This window comes from Mustela nigripes, chromosome 4 (genome assembly GCF_022355385.1).
Source record: "Mustela nigripes isolate SB6536 chromosome 4, MUSNIG.SB6536, whole genome shotgun sequence".
Lineage (NCBI taxonomy): Eukaryota > Metazoa > Chordata > Mammalia > Carnivora > Mustelidae > Mustela > Mustela nigripes.
Genome location: NC_081560.1, coordinates 166,199,946 through 166,217,906, shown reverse-complemented (window position 1 = coordinate 166,217,906; position 17,961 = coordinate 166,199,946). Strand labels below are relative to the sequence as shown.

Genomic DNA, 17,961 nt, shown 5'->3' with positions numbered 1-17,961 from the left:
CCTGCAATTTTGTGCCACCACTAATACCCCGTTCTACAAGCTGTTGAAAACTCTGCCACGCACCACCCCAAGCTTCTCCCCCTTCTTGCCTCCGTGTAAATAATGAAAAATAATCTGTGGCACTGAGCAGATGGGTTCTTTCTCAAGAAAGACCCAATTATTGAAGATCTAGTGTAAGGGGAAGTCATAAATATCCCAGTTTGCTGCGGTTGAGAGGAATTAACCACACAGCAATTAAAGGAAACTGGTTGCCTATGGAGGAAACATGCAGACTTCCAGTGCGGAGATCAGGGGTAAGCCTCTTGCCAAGGCCCTGCATCATAAATGCCAGGGACAGGGGATTTTAGGGAAGAAGCCCTGGCCTCCTGAAGGCTTCCTCACTCAGTGGGTGTGATTCCCACATACGTATCATAGAGAATATGGTAGAGATCACAGCTCTATCCACCGGATTTCTATTTGTTATCTGTATGAGCTTTCCCAGCGGAAGCAGTGTCTTGAGGAATTCAAGCAGAGGGTGACTACATCTTGCTCTGGAATGGAAAGAGTCTTTGGAAAGAGTAGGGTGTTGGAGGAAGAGAAAAGCTGCAGGAGGAAGGTGGTATTTTTGAGGCCAGCCCACCTCCTGGTCCAGATCTATAACCTCTCACCTGATGGGCCCCTACTCCTGCTGTCTCTGCCCCACTCTCTGGTCTATGTCATTTCCTTTCAGCCTCCATGGACATTTTGGGAATATTAGCCCTGAATTCCAGGGCCTTGCCCAGAGTATAGGGAAGGGGAAATCCGAGAGTGTTCTCAATTTCCTTCCTTGCCCTTTAACTCAAAGAAACAGGACTCAGAGGGTTCTAGAACCAGTATGAGGAACCCAGGTTCTAGAGACCACTGTTTCTAAGGCACCTCCAAGGGAGAGTTTTTCAAAATCATACAGGGAGACTCCCTCACTGTAAAAGAGGGGCTAAATGTGGTGGGGTCTGTTCAGGGGCACCTGGGAATCAGTTTTCTACCTCCCTTTACCCCGCAACTCCAGTAGGTCAACGTCCCCTTCCACAGGCCCTTTCTTTGTAGGCCTAGATCACCAGGCTGGGGAAGGACATAACCTAGACCCTCCATCTACCCACCCTGAATTTACAGGGCGGCAGAGGTGGGGTAAGGGAATCCCCCAGGGGGCCAGGTTCGATCTTGAAAGTGTGCCTTGGTTCTCCCCCACCCTCGGATGGGAGAAATTGAAGGTGTCTGAGGAAGTGGCCTAGTGACAACGACAGGGCCTTGAGTGGGTAGGTGTGAACAGGAATGGAGGAACCCAGAAGTGAGGTTAGAAGGTGGGGTCTCGCCTTGGGAGAGGGGCCGCGGCGCTGACTCAGCAGCTGCCCCACCGGGGTGCAGCTCCCGACTGCCCCACGGCCTGCCCCGGCCCACAGGGCGCCCTTTGAAGCCAGGAGGGGGCTTTGATCTGGGGTCTACCCCTCTCAGCTGGCCCAGACAGATGCGCTGGGGGAGGGACTGGGGAGCCGACCACCCCGGCCTCGCCTTCCCTGCACCCTCCCTGCCACCCCACCCCCCCCACACACACACCCGGACTGTTTCCGGCTGTTGCGGGGGCAGTCGACCCTCCCCTCCCCCACGCCTTGCAGCTGTTCCCCAGCTGCGCGGCCCCACCCTAAAGACAGCTGGGAGAGAGGCTGGGGACTGGGGGCGGGGAGCGGGGCGCAGCTGCTGGGCCCGGGCTGGGACGCGGAGGGCAGCGACATGAAAGAGCTCGGGCGGCGCGGGTGGCGGACGGAGGAAACCCCCCGGCGGTCGCCTCCCCGGGGGCTGCGCACATCTGGGCCACAGCGGCCGACCTCCATCGGTGGGGTGGGGAAGAGGCCCTCCTGACACCCAGCCCTTCCCGGAAAGGGGAGGAGTGACGGCCTCTCAGGGAAGGCAGGAGGGCAGCGCCTGGGGTGTGAGAGCCGCTATCTCAGCCCTTCGCGGGATGAGGCACAGGGTGTGGCTGTGGGTGCCCGGTGGTGTGGGAGTTTGCACACAGGGCGGGTTGCGGGGGGAGGGGAAGGCCCCCTTCACACCTTCTCTGGCAGGCCTTGTGTCTTGGGGCAACTCCAGCTCTTTCTCGGCCTCCTCTGCCCCTGACCCTTTGGGGAGGTGGGTGACAGCTGCTCCTATGAAGCCAGGGACAGCTGGGTGGCTGGGGACAGCTGGATGGGGTTAGCATCTCCCTGCTTCCCTGGTTGCCCTGGCACCCCAGGCTGTACTACTGGCAGCTGGCTGCTTTGCCTGCGTGTTTAAGTGTCTGGGGTGGGCTTCCAAAACTGGGACCTGGTGGGGCTCAAACCCACCCTACCCCCACCAGAGTCTCCCTCCATATCTCAGTCTGACTGATGTGTCTGGAGAGAGGAGCACCACCCCCCCACACACACACACAGCTAAACAAACAAACAAACAAACAAACAAAAAAACTAGGCCAAGTGGGAAAGAAATTGGGCAGCTTTCTATCTTGGCTCCCAACCCTTGGCACAGAAGATGTCCTAGGGCCCCTGACAACAAGAGAAAGGGACAGTGAGACCGGAGCAGATGTGAGTGGAGTTAAATGTCTATCTGTCCACCAGCACCTGCCCCCAGGCATCCTTCCACCCTGGGCTGCAGGGGCGCCGTGCTCCAACCATCTGCCTTGTCGCTTTAGCCCCAAACAGGTGCAGGGGAAGAGAAGGGGGCAGGCCAGCTGTTGTCATCCTGGCCTGGCTCTGGCTCCCTGCCAAAGTGGGGAAGGGGGAGCAGCAGAGCAAGGGCCCATCCACTCAACACTGAGTCGTTTTCTATTCCCACAGGATGAGAAGACACAGCTTCTACTTAGCACCACCAAGACTCTGTCTGGGTCTGGCCACACCGGTGCAGTACCAGAACATGGCCTCACCATACACTCCACCCTGGATCCTTACTTTTATGAGAGGGGGACTGACTAGGGCTTCATGATGCTCTGACCCCTGGCACAGGACAGGACTTACCCATGGCTCCCTGCCTTGCTCTAGGCTTCCTGGGATAGGAGACATTCAGGCCTTGACTCTACCCACACAAGGGAAAAGAGAACTAGATTCCAGCAAAGGTTGCTCCTCCTACTAGTACGGAAGAAGGGCACAGGCTGCTTTCTGACATAAGATCCATGCAAAGTTTAGGCAACAAACCAGAGATCCTTTTTAAAGATCGCTCCCTCTGCCCCCAACAGAGGTATGCTCCGGCCCCTCCTTCTACCCAGGGGTCCCTGTGACAAGCAAGACATTAGCCAATACTTCATGGCAGCGCTTCTTTTAACGAAGGAGTTAAAAATACAGGTCCCTGGGCCCTTGATGGCTCCCTAGGAATCAGCCCTTTTAACAAGCTCCCAAGACATGCTAGAGAGTTTGAGCAGTTCTGCCAAAAGGGATGAGGGCAGAATGTCTTCTTCACCTTGCTACCCTACCTCCATGCCTCTCAGAGCCAAATATTTTCCTGCCTGCTCTTGGCTCATATGCAGGGGCAAGGGCCGGGGCCCAAGTCACCACTAGAAGTGTGGAGCTGAGTGACTCCCCTAATGGGGGCCAAGGCCCACTTAGACTAAATTACAAAAAGAAGGTCTGCTCTGTTTTATGCCCACAGCCCTGCACAGTGCCTGGCACTTAGCATGTGCTTATTAAATATTTGTAGACTGAAGCAGGTAATTTTGCAAGACTCACAGAAAGGTATTTCTTCCTTTGTCTGTTCTAGCTAAGAACATTCTGGCAGAACCTCAAAGAGATGCCAGGACCTATGAAGCAGGGGGCTGGGCCTGGGAGGCCCTCGCTCAGCAAATATTTGTCAAATGAACCCAAGGCTGACAGGAGATGTAGTTAGTGCCTGATGAACTGATACTCACAGGCCTGGAACTGTCTAGACGGAGCACAGAACCAAGGCGAGGAAGTCAGGGGCTTCCATCCCTCGGTGCCCTTTCTTGAACCAACACCTGAAGACCCTAGGCCTGGGGGAGTGAGGGGTAAGAGGCGAGGCAGGGAGTGGGACTGCGCCATTACGTTTATTAGAAGGTTGGCTTTCGGTGTGTGCTCTAGACAGATTACAGAATAAATACCTGCGCCTTGAGAACAGGAAGTCCACGATTCATACAAAGTGCTCACTACAGGAAGATGCTGTGTCAAAATCCAGGCAAGGACCCAACTTAGGGCAGCCGCTCCTCCCCCACTGACCTCAACAAGGGCTGTGCTATGGTTTTTTATTTTATTATTTCTTTTATTTCTCTTTATTATTATTAATATTATTATTATTTGCTTTTGCTGTGGTCACTATCATTGGCAAAGTTCCTTTTCCCCTTTCCTGGACATGGGGTTCCTGTCTTTAAGATTCCACTCTGAGGCTGAAGGTGCCAAAAGCTGCTTGAGAAGTGGCCTTTGAACTCCATCTGGGAGGATGTTGAGAAGAAGGAAGCAGGAGAAATCATTCTTGGTTTTTTAAAAAAATTAAAAAAAAAAAAAAAAAAAAAGCCCCACAATCTACAGGTCATTTCTTGCTCAGTGATCAAACTGCCCAAAAGAAAAATGAGAGGAGAAGCGGGCCACTGGGCACCACTGGTCCTTCCTCCCAGGGCTGGGTGAGGAGGGCTGGATCCCCCAAGGGGAAGCTGAAGCTCCTTCCAGCCACAGGGGTAGGAAGGGAAAGGAGTGGGAGAAAAAAGGAGAGACAGAGAGAGAGCTCAATGCCTTGAAGTAGACGTTTTCCCAACTCCTGGGCCACCTGCAGCCCAGCCCAGGCCAGCTCTCACTATCACCTCTGCGTCCAGGAGATTCATTAAAAAAAAAAAAAAAATCAAAAACAAAGCCCCAAACAAAACAAAATCCAAAAGGAAAAGACTTGGGGGGACGAAGGAGGAAGGGAGGGAAGACAGGAAGGTAGAAGGGCAGGTCTCTGGATGCGTAATTCCCGAGCCACTGGGGGGCTGGGGGGGAAGATTCCCCAGCACCCCACTGCCTGCGTGGCGTTAGCTCGTCACGTAGTGTTTGGTGGACGGCTGCCCATACACCCTGTAGAAATCCTGGTGGCCAGGCTGCTGGGAGGCGTCGAGCCAGTCTCTGACCGCCAGGCCAGGAAGGGACTGGGGGACGGAGGGTGTGGGCGGGAGCGGGTGTGAGTACTCCTGCGAGGGCACTGTCCAGGGAAAGTGGCCGGAGCGGGGGTAGGGCTGGTGGCCACCATGGTTGGCCACGGAAGAACAGTAACAGTTGTCCACAGAACAGACGAGAATCTTGCGGCCGCCATACTGGGGGAGCATGGGCTGCTGGGTGGCGGAGCCATTGGGATACTGTGATGGGGGGAACACAGGACTTGAATGCACTGGTTGGGCGCCGCCCGGCAGAGCCACCAAGTGCTGCGTGGAGCTGCAGGGCCCCAGGGGCTGCCCTGACTGGCCCTCGCCGCTGGCTGTGCCCGCTGCCCCATACTGGCTGCCCACGGGGCCTGACGACGTCTCTAGGAAACTGGCCTCAGGGAAGGCCGTTGAGTGCTTGCGCTTTTCCGCCCCAGAGCTGCTCACGCCACAAGGGTAGAGGGGGACGCTCTGCAGGAAGGGCACCGGTGTGCTGAAGGGGCCTGTGGAGAGTTTGGGGCAAAAGTCGCCAAAGCTCCCATCCCAAGCAACCCAGGCCTCCTCTCCCCACTTTCTATCTAAAGAAGCAAGCTCATCACATCATGCACTGTCTTGGTCAACGCTACCTACCCCATTAGCAGGTGGATACTGTTATTATGCCCATTTTACAGCTGAAGAAACTGAAGTTTAGGGAGGAAAGATGGCTTTTCCCAAGGTCCAAATAGCCAGAAGTGGCAAAGCCAGGATAGGAAGAAAAGTCTATCTGACTAGGCCATGCTGCCTCTCAGAGAGAAGGCTCTGGCATTCCTCCCTGCCCAAAGGGCTCTCTCTTTTCCATTGAGGATACCACCCTCACCTTCTAGCATCTTCCGCAGCTGCTTCTCCTTCTTGGCCACCTCATTCAGGAAGAGCTTGGAGTTCAGGTGGCCGATCTTAGGGGGAGAAAGGCTGCTGCCCGTGCAGGTCTGGGTCCTGGGGGCAGTGGACGGGGCATCTGCTGTGAGGAGGTATCACCGGTGAGCCTGCCCTACCTCCCCCCAGTGGGCCTGGCCCTCCCTGCCCTCCCCCAGATGTGCTCCCCTGGGGGCCAGTGGCCGTCTGCTCACCTGTCCATCAGGATTTTCACAGACTTGGTGTTCTAGGGGGAGAGAACAGAGTTTGTCAGTAGAAAGGCAACATGGGAGAGCCTCCCCATTCTCCCTCTCCCCAGGCAGGGTTGACCATCTGATTCCAGCCAAAGTGTGCTGCCAAGGGGGGAGGGGAGTGTCTCCATTTCTACAAAATACGAAGACCTGACATTTATTGAGTACTTACTATGTGATAAACATGCAAGTGATTTCCATACGTCCATCATTTTAACTACACAACTCCCCTGGGAGGAAGACATTAGAGGTATCAGAAATCCTTGGGGCCAGATGCGTCTTGGAATTTGGAATTTGCTGGATTTTAGAAGAGGACTATGGTGCCTGTACTATATAGTACATATGATCCCCAGTAGGATACCATTGTCTTAATGCATCAACATTCCTGCAGTCAAATGTTTGAATCCTTGTATCAAGCAAGATAAAGACCATATATTGCCAACATGAGTTCAGGTCAATTTTTCCTGTAAAATGAGTTGTCAGAATTTTTTCTACTAGTGTTCAGAGGCTTTTAAAATTTGGAATTGTGGATAGAGGACAGTAGGTTGCTCTGTCTTATGAGCCCCATTTTATTAGTGAGGAAACCCAGGTACAGAGCATATCTATGATCCACTCCCCAGCTCACGAAGCTAAGAAGAGCAGGGGTGGGAGGGCTCTGAAGCCACGCAGGCTCCGGTTCCAAAACCCTGTGAACATACTGCTGTGAGACACTCGCCGGGGAGCCAAGGAAGGCTGACTCCAACTGAGGCATGAGCCCAGGGCCCAGCAGCCGGTCCCGGCCCCAGCCCACCTTCATGAAGCTGACGTCTTCTGTCTTGTCGAAGAGCAGCTGCAGGGAGCCCAGCAGCTTCTTGGCCTCCTGCATGCGCTCCCCGAGGTGCAGCGCCTGCGCTGCGTTCTCGCTGCAGAACTTGGCCTGGGCCTTGTCCAGGACCTCCACCGTCTGCCGCAGGTCCTCGTCCAGCAGCTGGTGCAGCTTTTCATACTGTAGCCGCACCTCCTCCTTCAGCTGGCTCACCTTCTCCTGCAGGCACGGGGGGTGCGAGCAGGTGGGCGGTGAGTGCTGGGGACCTCCAGCTGCTGCTACTGCCTCTCTCACATCCTGGACGGCAGAGTCTGGGACGCCCCCACCCCAAGGCTGCCCAAGGCTCCCAAGAGCAGGGTCTGACCTGCTGGTAGCACAGGGCTCTGGGCCAGCTACCCCTGGCCCTGGGAGGGGCTCATCCACCGAGTAACTGACCTAGGCGTTCTGGCATGGAGTCGACCACACAACAGATCCTAGCCCAAATAAGGAACCAGCCAGAGGCCCTGCACCCAGGCCTACCCACCCCATACCATGGGCTTGGGCTTAGCTACCTCCACCAGGCGCTTGTCTGACTCAAGCTTGTAGAGCTGGTCCTCGATGTCCTGCTCTCGCTCCTCCAGACGGTCCTGCTGCTTCATCAGCATCTTCTGCAGGGACAGGTGAGGAAGGGGCGTCAGAGGGGGCTGCAGCTCTATTCCTTACCAAGGATGGGGGAGCACCACCCTTCCCTCTATAGAACAGACTCATCCTATAGAGTGACTCGGATGGCCTAAATTTCTGCCATCTAGCCCTTTCTGGCCCCCACGCAATCCCAGGGGCCTGGTGACAGCTGTCTGGCCAGCCTGTTCCCTGGAATAGCTTCCCACACATATCTAAACCATGAGCTTTCTGAGGGCAGGGTCAGGCCAGCCCCTGCTCTAAGTGCTTTTCCTGTATAGACTTATCTAATCATCCCAGTAATGCTGTGAGTTAAGTACTATTATTATCCTCATTTCAGAGAAGAGGAAACCAGAGAGATTAAGCAATTCATCCAAAGTCACACAGCTAGTAAATGTTGGAGCTGGGATACAAACCCAGGTGATCTGGCGGTAGGGTCTGTTCTTATACAAGGCAGGCAGCCTCTCTCTGGAGAGCTCCATCTTAGAGATGAGAGCCCTAAGATGCAGAGGGCAAACAAGCTTCCGAAGTCATACAGGCCCTCTGGCCTGATCCACAAATCTCACCCTATACTTGCCTTACTGCACTTGGGGGCATCAAGGGCTACCCCTTCCTTTGCTCTTGATGCTGAGAGCTAGGCTTCTAAGCCCTTGCTAGCTCTCTCTCTCAGGCTGTCAGCCAGACCCAGGTGGAAGGAAGACTCTGGATTTCCAAAAAATGCAAGGCCACTTTACTGGAAGGTGCCAGACCAAGCTGCTCTTCTTCTCAGCCCTCCATCTCCTGACAGCCTAACCTGGCTGTTCCACCCAGCCTTTCCTCTTCTCTCACTAGACATGCCTCTTCCAACATGGTCTCCTCCTGCTCAAGAACCCTCAATGACGCCCTCTTTCCAGCACTTTGGCCACAGAGGCTTTCTGACAACGTGACTCACCCAGCCAGGTGGACTGCTCTCGTCCCCAAGGCTCCCTGCACATGGGAATTCCCTGCACGCTGCGGACATGGGGCTCCTTCCTCCCTCTGTCCATCCTTCAAGGCCCAACTGAAGCCCAACGACTTAGGAAACTTCCTATGGCCCATGCTCGATGTTTGTGCTGTGGGCCGATAGTGGACTGTCATGTTGTGCCTCTCCTCTGTCGCTGTGCTGTGCGGTATGGCAGCTGCGAGTCACATGTGGTTATTTAAATTGAAGTGAATGGAAATAAATTCAGTCAAACATCAGTTCTCCAGTTGGGCCAGCCTCAGGTTCGAGTGCTCACTAGCTACCTGGAGCTAGTGGCTCGGGTACTGGACACTACATGCACCAAACATGGCCACGATCACAGAAACATCTACACGACAACACTATTCCGTAGTCAGCCTTGCACAGTATGGTCCCAACTCCCTGGAAAGCTCCAGGCCTGCTGAAAATAAGGTTTTGCTGCTCTTTTTCCACCTCCCTTCTTGGCCAGGCCACACAGGGGCCACAGCTCCTTACGGATGCCGAGCAGACTGACTGAACAAGGCCGTGGTTTTGCTACAATGTAAGGTTTGCAAAGCAGGCGGCACAGAACAGGGTTTGCAGTGTCCACCCTACAAGGAGTGGTTCTTTTTCTTCCTCTGTGTGGGCCTCAGAGATCCTCAAGTTCAGCCTATGACCCCCATTCTTCACCCAGGCCTACCTGGTTTCCTAGAGACAAGCTGCCACCCGTCCCTTCCTTGCTCCTCCAACCCATTTTACATTTGGGGAAACCAAGTCCAGCAAGGGTGTTGGCAACCTTGCTGTGAGCTGGTATCTGCCCTGGAAACAAAAACCAGGACCTGGGGGACAAGAGGAGGTGGTGGGGGAAGGCTCTCAGCTTTTAATCTGGAGAAGGTGGGGGTCCACCTGACCTGCCCCCACTTCAACAACTTGACCACTGACCTAGGACTGGACCTCTAAGAACCAGCCCCAGGAGACTTTGCCCTGCCCCCAGCACTTTGTCCTTCCAGGAAGTCCCTGCACAGGTCCAACACACATAGGGGTCTGCTGTGAGCCTCAGAGTCAGAACCTGTGGGAAACACAGCTGGGCGGGGGGCAGAAAGAGGTAGTCTCGCATCCCCCCTGGGAAACTGCCCACAGCTATAGGAGGAGGGCAGGCAGCGACCCTGCAGCACTGCCCAGAACAATCTGGGCCTGGGCCCCCCTCATGCGACTGCTGCACACGGCTACACACATACTTGCATCCAGCCCCTACACAGTGAAGGCTGGGCCCCCTGAGGGCCCCAGACAATTAGGAGAGGCCTGTCATGAACGCAAGGTCACCAGGACTCCCCTTCAGGAACATGAGGGTCTATAAGACTGGCCCCAAATTGTTGCCTTCTGGCTGCCTCACACCCACATTCAGAGAACAGGGCACCCCCCTCCAGACGTGTCTCAGATTCCTGGCCGCTCGTCTTTTCCGTGCTCAGGATATCTGCATGCCCAGTCTTACACTCACACACCGTGGTCTCCCTGCCTAACTACTTCCCAAGACCAAACCCATCGGCATCCAATTAGGGACACACCTGGGGCTGAGCCCAATGAGGGGCAGGAAAGAGGCAGCCTGGGGTAGGTTCTCAGACCAATTTCTCCATGAGGCCTGGAAGGGGGGCTGTTACACCCCCACCCTCCAGAGCAGTGGGAAGCCCCTCTCCTACCCACCAGGAACCCCTTCAAGGAATTCTTAGCTGACTCCTCAGGGAAGAGCCAAAGGAGCCACCCCCCGTCCAGTCCTAGGGGCAGAGCTCAGCCTTGTCCCTCTTCTAGGCTTCTCTCAGAGCCTTTCCTGGCAGTGCTTCTACTCTGGGACCTTGCATGCCTAGCAAGGCAATGGCCACACTCTCTGGCAGGTGCCTGGGTTTTACTTCCCCCTCCTCCAGTGCAGAGGCCATGGAGCTCCTGTCTCTGTTGCAGGGGTAGGTAGGGGAAGGGGCAGAAATGGGAAGGAAACTGGCCAAGGGTTGCCAGTCATCACGGAGGGCTGGGAGGGGAGCCCAGGGCCCCATGCTGGCCAGCTCACCCTTGCAGAACTGCCCTCCCTTGAGGCCCACTGATCTTAATCCTGCTACAGACTTAAAACCTGGGGGGAGGCAGGGGTTGCGGGGATCACTGTTACCTCAGGCACTGGGAAACTGGGAAACTAGGGAGAGGGACAGGAATATCTACTTGCTGCCTCTTCCGTGAAGCTGGAAGATGGGAGACGGGAAGCAAGACTGACCCCCGCCTCCCCCGTGCCCCCCCCCCGCTATCGGCAGTCTCTTTCAGTCCCAAGGTCCAGGAAATAGCTGAGGGCTGAGGCCCCACTTTCCACCTGGGAAAAACACACAGCTGAGAGATAGGACCAGATTTTCCCGCTTGATTCAGAGCATGGGCTCCCAACGCAGGGGGCGGGGGAGGCACTTTATGAACTGCTCCCAGCCCGTAGTGAGTCACCTGGACTGTGGCACACTTCAAGGGCGCAGGTACAGGAGCAGAGCAGAGCAGAGCGGGGACCGGAGGGTCTGGTGCAGCGGGGCTGGAGGGCCCAGACCTCTGGCAGGAGGGAGAAGGAACAGTACTAGGCCCAGCTCTACTCAGCAGCCCCCCCCCCCCCCCCCCCCCATGGAACCCCCTCCCTCCCGGCCCTGCCCCTTAGGCCTTTTGTGGTCCGCTCCTGGGCCTGTGAGGGCAGAAGCATCAGAAAGCCTCGGGGGGCACTCCATTCCCATCCCCTCACACCTGGCAGGGAGGAGGAGAAGCAGGCCCCAGAACATCCTGCCGCACAGGGTTTCAGACTCTGCCTTGAGCTGCTCCCTCTGGTGCCCCTCCCGACTCAGAGAGGGGGCACTTCTAGCTCCTTCTGTTCCTGCCCCAGGAAAGCCTCACACCCCTCTGGAGTCTAACTGGTCAGGCCCAGCTGGTATTTCCGACGCCAGACTGGACTGGGCAGACGGGTGAGGCCAGGGGCCTCTAGGCTGCATAAAAGTTAATAAATAATAATAATAAAACCCTCAAGTCAACCTTGAAGAGAAGCAAGGTCAGGAGGGAACAGGGCCCCAGGGGCTGGGCCAGAGGCAGGACCACGGTTTTCTAACAGGGCCAGGGCTGGGACCAGCCACCCCTGTGGTAGTGGTGGAGGCAGGGAGAGGCAGGGGAGGCGAGAAGAGGGACCGGGGCAGCTGCACACCTTTCTCTGCTCAGGCCCCTGTCCGGAGAGCACTCATCCCAGCTCCAACTCCGGCAGCAGCCTCTGCGCAGGGCTACCCTATCCTAGCCTCCTTCCCAGGCTGCCACGCCTGCACCCCACCTCCCCGACTCTCTCCCTGAAGCCCTCTTCCCAGGAGTACGCTGGCCTCCACTCTCCCTGGTTTCAGAGCAGCTGCTGCCTGCCCTAGATGTCCAGGCCTCAGCCCCTGCCTCGGGCTAGCCGGTTGACAAACTCCCGGGGGTGGGGGGGGCAGAGGCAACCAGCGACACCGAGAGCCGAGGCTGCAGGGCAGGAGCTGGGTGAGGAGAGCAGCGGCAGTTCGGAGACAAGCCCCGGCAGACCCCAGAGAAGGTTTCCCAGCTGCAGAGTGGAATTAGCTTTTGCCATGCAGAGAGCAGTGCTCTGGGGCAGCAGAACAAAGAGGCGAGAGAGAAAGCCCCCCTTTGTCTGGGCTTGAATGCCAGGCCAGCCGGGAAGGAAGGCTTTCCCAGAGCCAGCGATGAGGCCAGCCAGGCCTGCCTGCTCTGTCCAGGGCAGGGGCCCAAGCCGGGCCCACCTTCTGCCTCTGCCCACCCACAAGGCCTTCAACACAGCCTGGCAGAACCTGCCCGGACCTTGGCCTCCAATGCCCGCCTCGGGCAGCAAGCTCCCGCTTTGGTGAATTCCCTCTTTCCAGCCCCTCCGCAACACCCCCACCAGTTGAGAAAGTCACACAGGACTCAGAGCTGGCACAGGCAGCCGCGTGCCAGCAGCACGGGGCGGACGGTCCTGCGGAGCCACTCAACTCCCAGCCCCAGGTACCCGGCAGGCAGGACACGCGGCCATCTGCCTTGCTCAGGGACGTGCACCCAAACACCTTCCTGACCCCGCAGCCACACACAAGACGGCCACGCAGCCAAGTCAGTCACTCACACGGTACTTCCTCGGAGAGACACGTGGGAGATACAGCAAATCAGTCACATGGTGAGAGACACAACCCGACACGCTGGTTACACACGCACACGCGCACACACATCTGCAGACAGAATGCCTGCACAGCCACCCAGGGCCGAGGGAGGCAGAGCAATCCACGGGGTGTGCGGGACAGGTGCCGGGCTGTGTCAGCAGGATCCTGGCATGGAGGTGGGGCCTGGGCCTTTGCCTGGGACCCAGGGCCCACATTCCTTGCAGACTCAGGCTCCTCAAGGGGCACCCCCCACACACCCCAGCTACCCCTAGACCTGGGAGGTCAGGAGTAGGGTCAGGGGAGGAGGGAGCAGCAGAGCCTCGTGTTGCCTCAGTTGGGCTGGGCTGGGGCAGCCCCTAGCTCCCACAGCCTACCCAGAGATAAACATGTGGGGCCAACATCAGATCCGCTCCAGGGTCCTAGTGCAAGCCCTCCAGCCTGGGGGCCATGTGAGCCGCGTAACCTCACCTCTAGCAGCTACAAACCCCAAGTTGCCCTGAGCAATGGGATCCCCAGGCCCTCCCCAGAGAACATCTCCTCTCGACACTAAACCTAAAAGAAGCAAGGAAAAGGATTCTGGCAACATTTCCAGCTTTGATCTGGGGTCCTAGAAATGCCACAGAGGCATACTATGACCTGAACACAGGCACATACACACACACACACCAAGACACCCTGACTAGCTCCTCAGACATGTATGTAGGCCTTATCTTGGGTTTTCTTTCCAGGTTGAAGATGGTTATGAGGTAGGGATGCTCCCAGCTTACCCCAGTTCCGTATTGCTCAGATGAACCCCTAAACCAGGGGGCTGGAAGAGGGATTCACCACCTACCACTGCCAGGCTCAAACCTACCTGGATATCCCAATTATGGGAATTTAGCCTCTCAGGACCCCAAAGGGGTCTAGGCCCATCCCAGAGGGGTCTTTGGGGCTCACCCAGTATATACCAAGGCTTCAGGGCAATGGGGCGTACACTGGCTTCCCAAGGACAGAGTGGAGCAACAGAGTTGGCAGGCTGACTCTGGGTCCCCTGGTACTCTCCAGGCTGGAGAGAAGCCCGGCCTGCCTTCCCACTGGGCCCCTGCTCCGGATGACTGGCCCACCCTCCTATGGGTGCTTCTGAGTATGGGACTGTGGCCACCAGGGAGAGGGTGATCCATTTCCTATTTGTGGCCAGTAGGGCATTTCAGCGGGCCCCCCCACCGTCCCCTCCTGCCCGGGGAGGACAGAAGGGGAGGACAGAAGCGGAAGCACAAGAAGAGGGGCTGTACTTGAAGGCATGCGCCAGGTCTCCATACATCTGCTCCTACATCCCAGAGCATTCTGTTGCTCTCTCCATCTGCAGAGTCAGCAGAGGCCCTCAGGCAAGGGAAAAAGAGGCCCAGGGAAAGGCCCCGCCCCCTGGCTGGAGTATGGACAAGGCACACCGGGTTCTTCCATTCAGGTTCCCCCACAGCTCTTCCCAGCCCCTGAGGGTGAGGCCCCTCTTCCTCCACATTCAATAAAAAAAAGTCCAACTCACAGTGAGTGGCCCTGGCCTATTGAAGGGTTTCCAACTAGAGTGCCCCGGGTCACCAGAGAGATCTGGAGGGCTAGGGAGGGGGCGCCAGGAGGGGGATGAGACTCAGGCCGCTGGGCACAGATGCTGAGCGCACAGAATTGCACATCTGGCCCTGAAGCAACCCCACTATTTGTGAGCCTGCCCGCACCAGGAGCAAAAATGAACACATGAACACACACACACACGCACACACATGCACACACTCAGGCACACACATGCACGCACACAGCTGCTGACGAAAGTTCAGCGCTTCCTTCCCATCCAGTTCCTTCCATGAGCCAGGATCAGGGACCTGCTGGTGGGAACCCCAGAGTACACTCTGCATGCAGGGGCAAACCACATCCCCCTCCTCCCCAGTCCCCAACTGTACAGATAAGAGACAGGTGCATTTAAGGGCAAAGCAGTCTAAGACGCCTGCACACACAGACACACATCAAAAGATACCCTCCTACTACCGTATCAGGCACAATTACGTTTTCTCCCCACCCAAATGAAAAGCACCCCTAGCACTCAGACACAGTTAAGAGCAAAAGCGTGGGTGCAGGCACACATTCACTTATCACCCCGGCTGCTGCCCCCTCCCCGGTTCCTTTCAGCCACATCTCTGACTTTTCCTTCCGGTCACTTTTTCTGCTGCCAATCCCAGGACAGGGAACTGGACAGCGCTCCTTCCTCCTGCCTCTGCGCTCTCTCCTCCTCTCCTGGCCTTTCCATCTTTATTAACAGCAGCAGCTTCCCAATACTGAGAAAAGTCTGGACTCTGCCTGCCCTGAGTTGGGGGTGGACACCAGGGGCTCATCAGCTTCCCCTGGGCTTCTGTTTCCCAACTCCCGGGGAGGGGAGAGAATGGCTCCTCTCTCCATCCCCTCCACTTCCTTTAAGAAACCAGAGGTCCTGTCCTGGTACAAAAACCCAGAGCTAGCCCATCCGATTGGAAACTAATTATACAGTAAATTTTATTTGTTATCCCTGCCTTCAGCCTGTGGGGGCCCTCCTGCCTTTTGTTAGTTGTATGTGTATGTTTTTTAATTGCTAAACAGTGACTCATTCTGACTGGCCCCCCCCCCCCCCCCCCCCCCCCAGGAAACAGCTCTCGTCCACAACCGTCCCCTGCTCAGAGCTTCCTCATACCCAAGCTCCCCACTGGCCTCGACCAGCCTGGGGGGGGGGGGCACCCAGCAAACACTCCCGGTCCAACCAAAGCCCAACCTCACCCCCATGATATCACACCCAGGCTCCAAGCTGGGGCTTCGAGATGGCTCAGTCTCAGGCCAACCCCTTCCTTCTGGTATGACTCAACCCTGAAAGCCAGGGGACCTGGGAGGGACCGAGGAGGAGCCCCCCTCCACTGAAGGGGACGGAAGTATTGCCTCAGTCCAGCTCCAAAGCCAGGCCCAGAGGCCTGAGGGGGAAGGCGGTTTTGACATTGGCTGCTGCAGCCGGGTGTATACAATGGGAGGGGACCACGGTTCCGTAATCACCCAGCCGGCAGCCCAGGGGAGCCAGCTGCCTGAAACCAGATTGCAAGGCAGCTCAACCTTAAACCCACAGGATTCTTTTTCCGTCTTCCACTTCCCCTCCCCAAATGTGGGAGGGCTGTGATAGAGGGCTGGGCTGGGAGAAAAGGGCTCAGGGTGGTGAAGACACATACTTCAAGGTTTGTTCATCGGACGCAGGCAACACACACAGGCTCACCGAGGGCAGTGATTCTCACACATGAAGAGCGGGCTATTGGGAATAATCAGAATGGCTGAGACACTGTTCAGTGGGGCCGCTGGCCAGTCCTGGCCTCCTCCAGATAGATACCAGAGTTCTGTTCTCCCTCCGGAAGCTCCCCTCCACCCCACCCCCCCCCAGTGTGTTTCCAATAGGGCTTGAAAGGAACATGGCTGCTTTTGTTTACTTCCTCATTGGTATGCCAGCATCATGGATCGTGTCAGCCACAGCCGCGGCTCCAGGACACTCATTACATAAACAGCAGCTGGAGAAGCAGGACCTGGGTCACTGCCTTGGTGACTTCCCATTGGGCCCATAGAAACAAGGCTGGGGAAGGGAGCTGCGCGCACAACAGAAGAGCAACACCCAAACTCTATCCCTCACCTTAATTCTAGAAATGACTCAAAAGATAGACCCTGGGAGTGCAGGTGCAGGAACATATCAAGCAGCGGGGGGAGGGGGGGGGGGGGGCGGGGGGGGGGGCTTCTTCCCAGGACACCTCCCCTAAACTTTCAGGGTAGCGGAGTTTGGAAGGGGGCCTCTGGCCTGATGTTACCAGAGTTAGCTTGTCTGGAGGGTGGTCCCCGGGCAGTAGGGAGCGCGCGCGCGTGTTTGCGTGCGGGGTACTTGCCCGGATCTCATTCCTCCGGATCTCCACGTCGCACACCGAGTGTCCCTGATGCGCACCGCTGTAGTAGCAGCAGTACTGGCACACGGCCACCTGCTCGGCCTCACAGTGGTAGAGGCGGTAGGCGTTGTGCTGGGGGCAGCTCCAAGCCCGCACGTCGTCCGCCTCCACCAGGAGGTGCCCGCGGGCGGTGGAGGGCTGCTGCAGGTGCGTCTGCACGTGGGACTGGCAGCAGGGCGCCTCGCAGCGCAGGCAGACCTTCTGCGCGGGCAGCGGGGGGCCGCGGCGGCAGAACACGCAGTGCAGCGCCGCGGGCGGCTTCTCCACGTGCAGGGCGTTGAACTTCTCCACGATGTTGGTAAGCTTCAGGTTCTTCTCCAGGCCCGGCTTCTGGTTGTACGCCTGGTTGCACTCCGGGCAGCGCACCAGGCCGCTGTCCTTGGCCCACGCCTCGCCAATGCAGCCCCGGCAGAAGTTGTGCTTGCACGGCAATTGCACCGGCTCCACGAAGACATGCAAGCAGATGGGGCAGATGAGCTCCTCCTCGAAGCAGTTCTTCCAATTCTCCGCCATGGCGGCCGCGGGCAGGGGGCCCGGGCGGGCCTCCCCCACTGCCCAACTCTGCGGGTCCGTCCCGTGCAGCTGCAGGCCCACCGAGCCCCGAGCTCCGGACCCAGGCAGCCCCGACAGTCGCTCAGTCACCAGCACCTTCCGCGCGCCTGCCCCCCAGAGGAGGGAGCTTCGGTCCTCCTGCCGCGCGCGCAGCCGGCTGCGTCTCCTCCTCCTCCCGAGCGCCTAGCGGGAGGCGGCGGACTGCGCCAGGGCCGCGGCCGGGACACCAGCCCTGGAGGGGAGCGCCGGGGTCCAAATTCCATATAAGAGGCCGCCTCCTCCCCCGTCCGCCCGGCTAGGCCAGCGGCGGCCCGCGGCCTGCGCCCGGCTTCGCGGCTGACATTGGGGCGCGCCCCGCAGCGGACAGAGCCCGGGAGCCGCACACTTCCTCCGGCGGCCGCGGCGGCGGCGGCGGCGGTGGGGCTCCCTCCCGGCTCGCCCGCGCAGCACCTCACTCGTCGCGTCCGGGGTCCGAGAAGCCGAGGAAGCGGGAGAGGCCGAGCCGAGGGCAGCTAGATCGGGAGCGGGCGGGCGAGGCGAGCTGGCGGTCCCCGGGCCGCGGCGCAGGCGCCTCCGGGCTGGCCGGCCGGGTGCGGGTGCGGGCTGCGG

General features: G+C 57.8%; 1 protein-coding gene across 1 annotated transcript; it reads right to left on the bottom strand.

The window, feature by feature from the left end:
- Positions 1-4,439: 4,439 nt before the first annotated feature.
- On the bottom strand, positions 4,440-17,738 carry TRIM8 (tripartite motif containing 8). The gene is made up of 6 exons (XM_059398457.1): positions 16,744-17,738; positions 7,600-7,695; positions 7,034-7,267; positions 6,208-6,239; positions 5,958-6,073; positions 4,440-5,604 (listed from the first exon to the last, which is right to left on the bottom strand). Exons 1-6 carry the CDS (start codon positions 17,311-17,313, stop codon positions 4,997-4,999), a joined length of 1,656 nt encoding a protein of 551 aa, XP_059254440.1. The 5' UTR covers positions 17,314-17,738; the 3' UTR covers positions 4,440-4,996.
- Between the last annotated feature and the right edge of the window lie 223 nt (positions 17,739-17,961).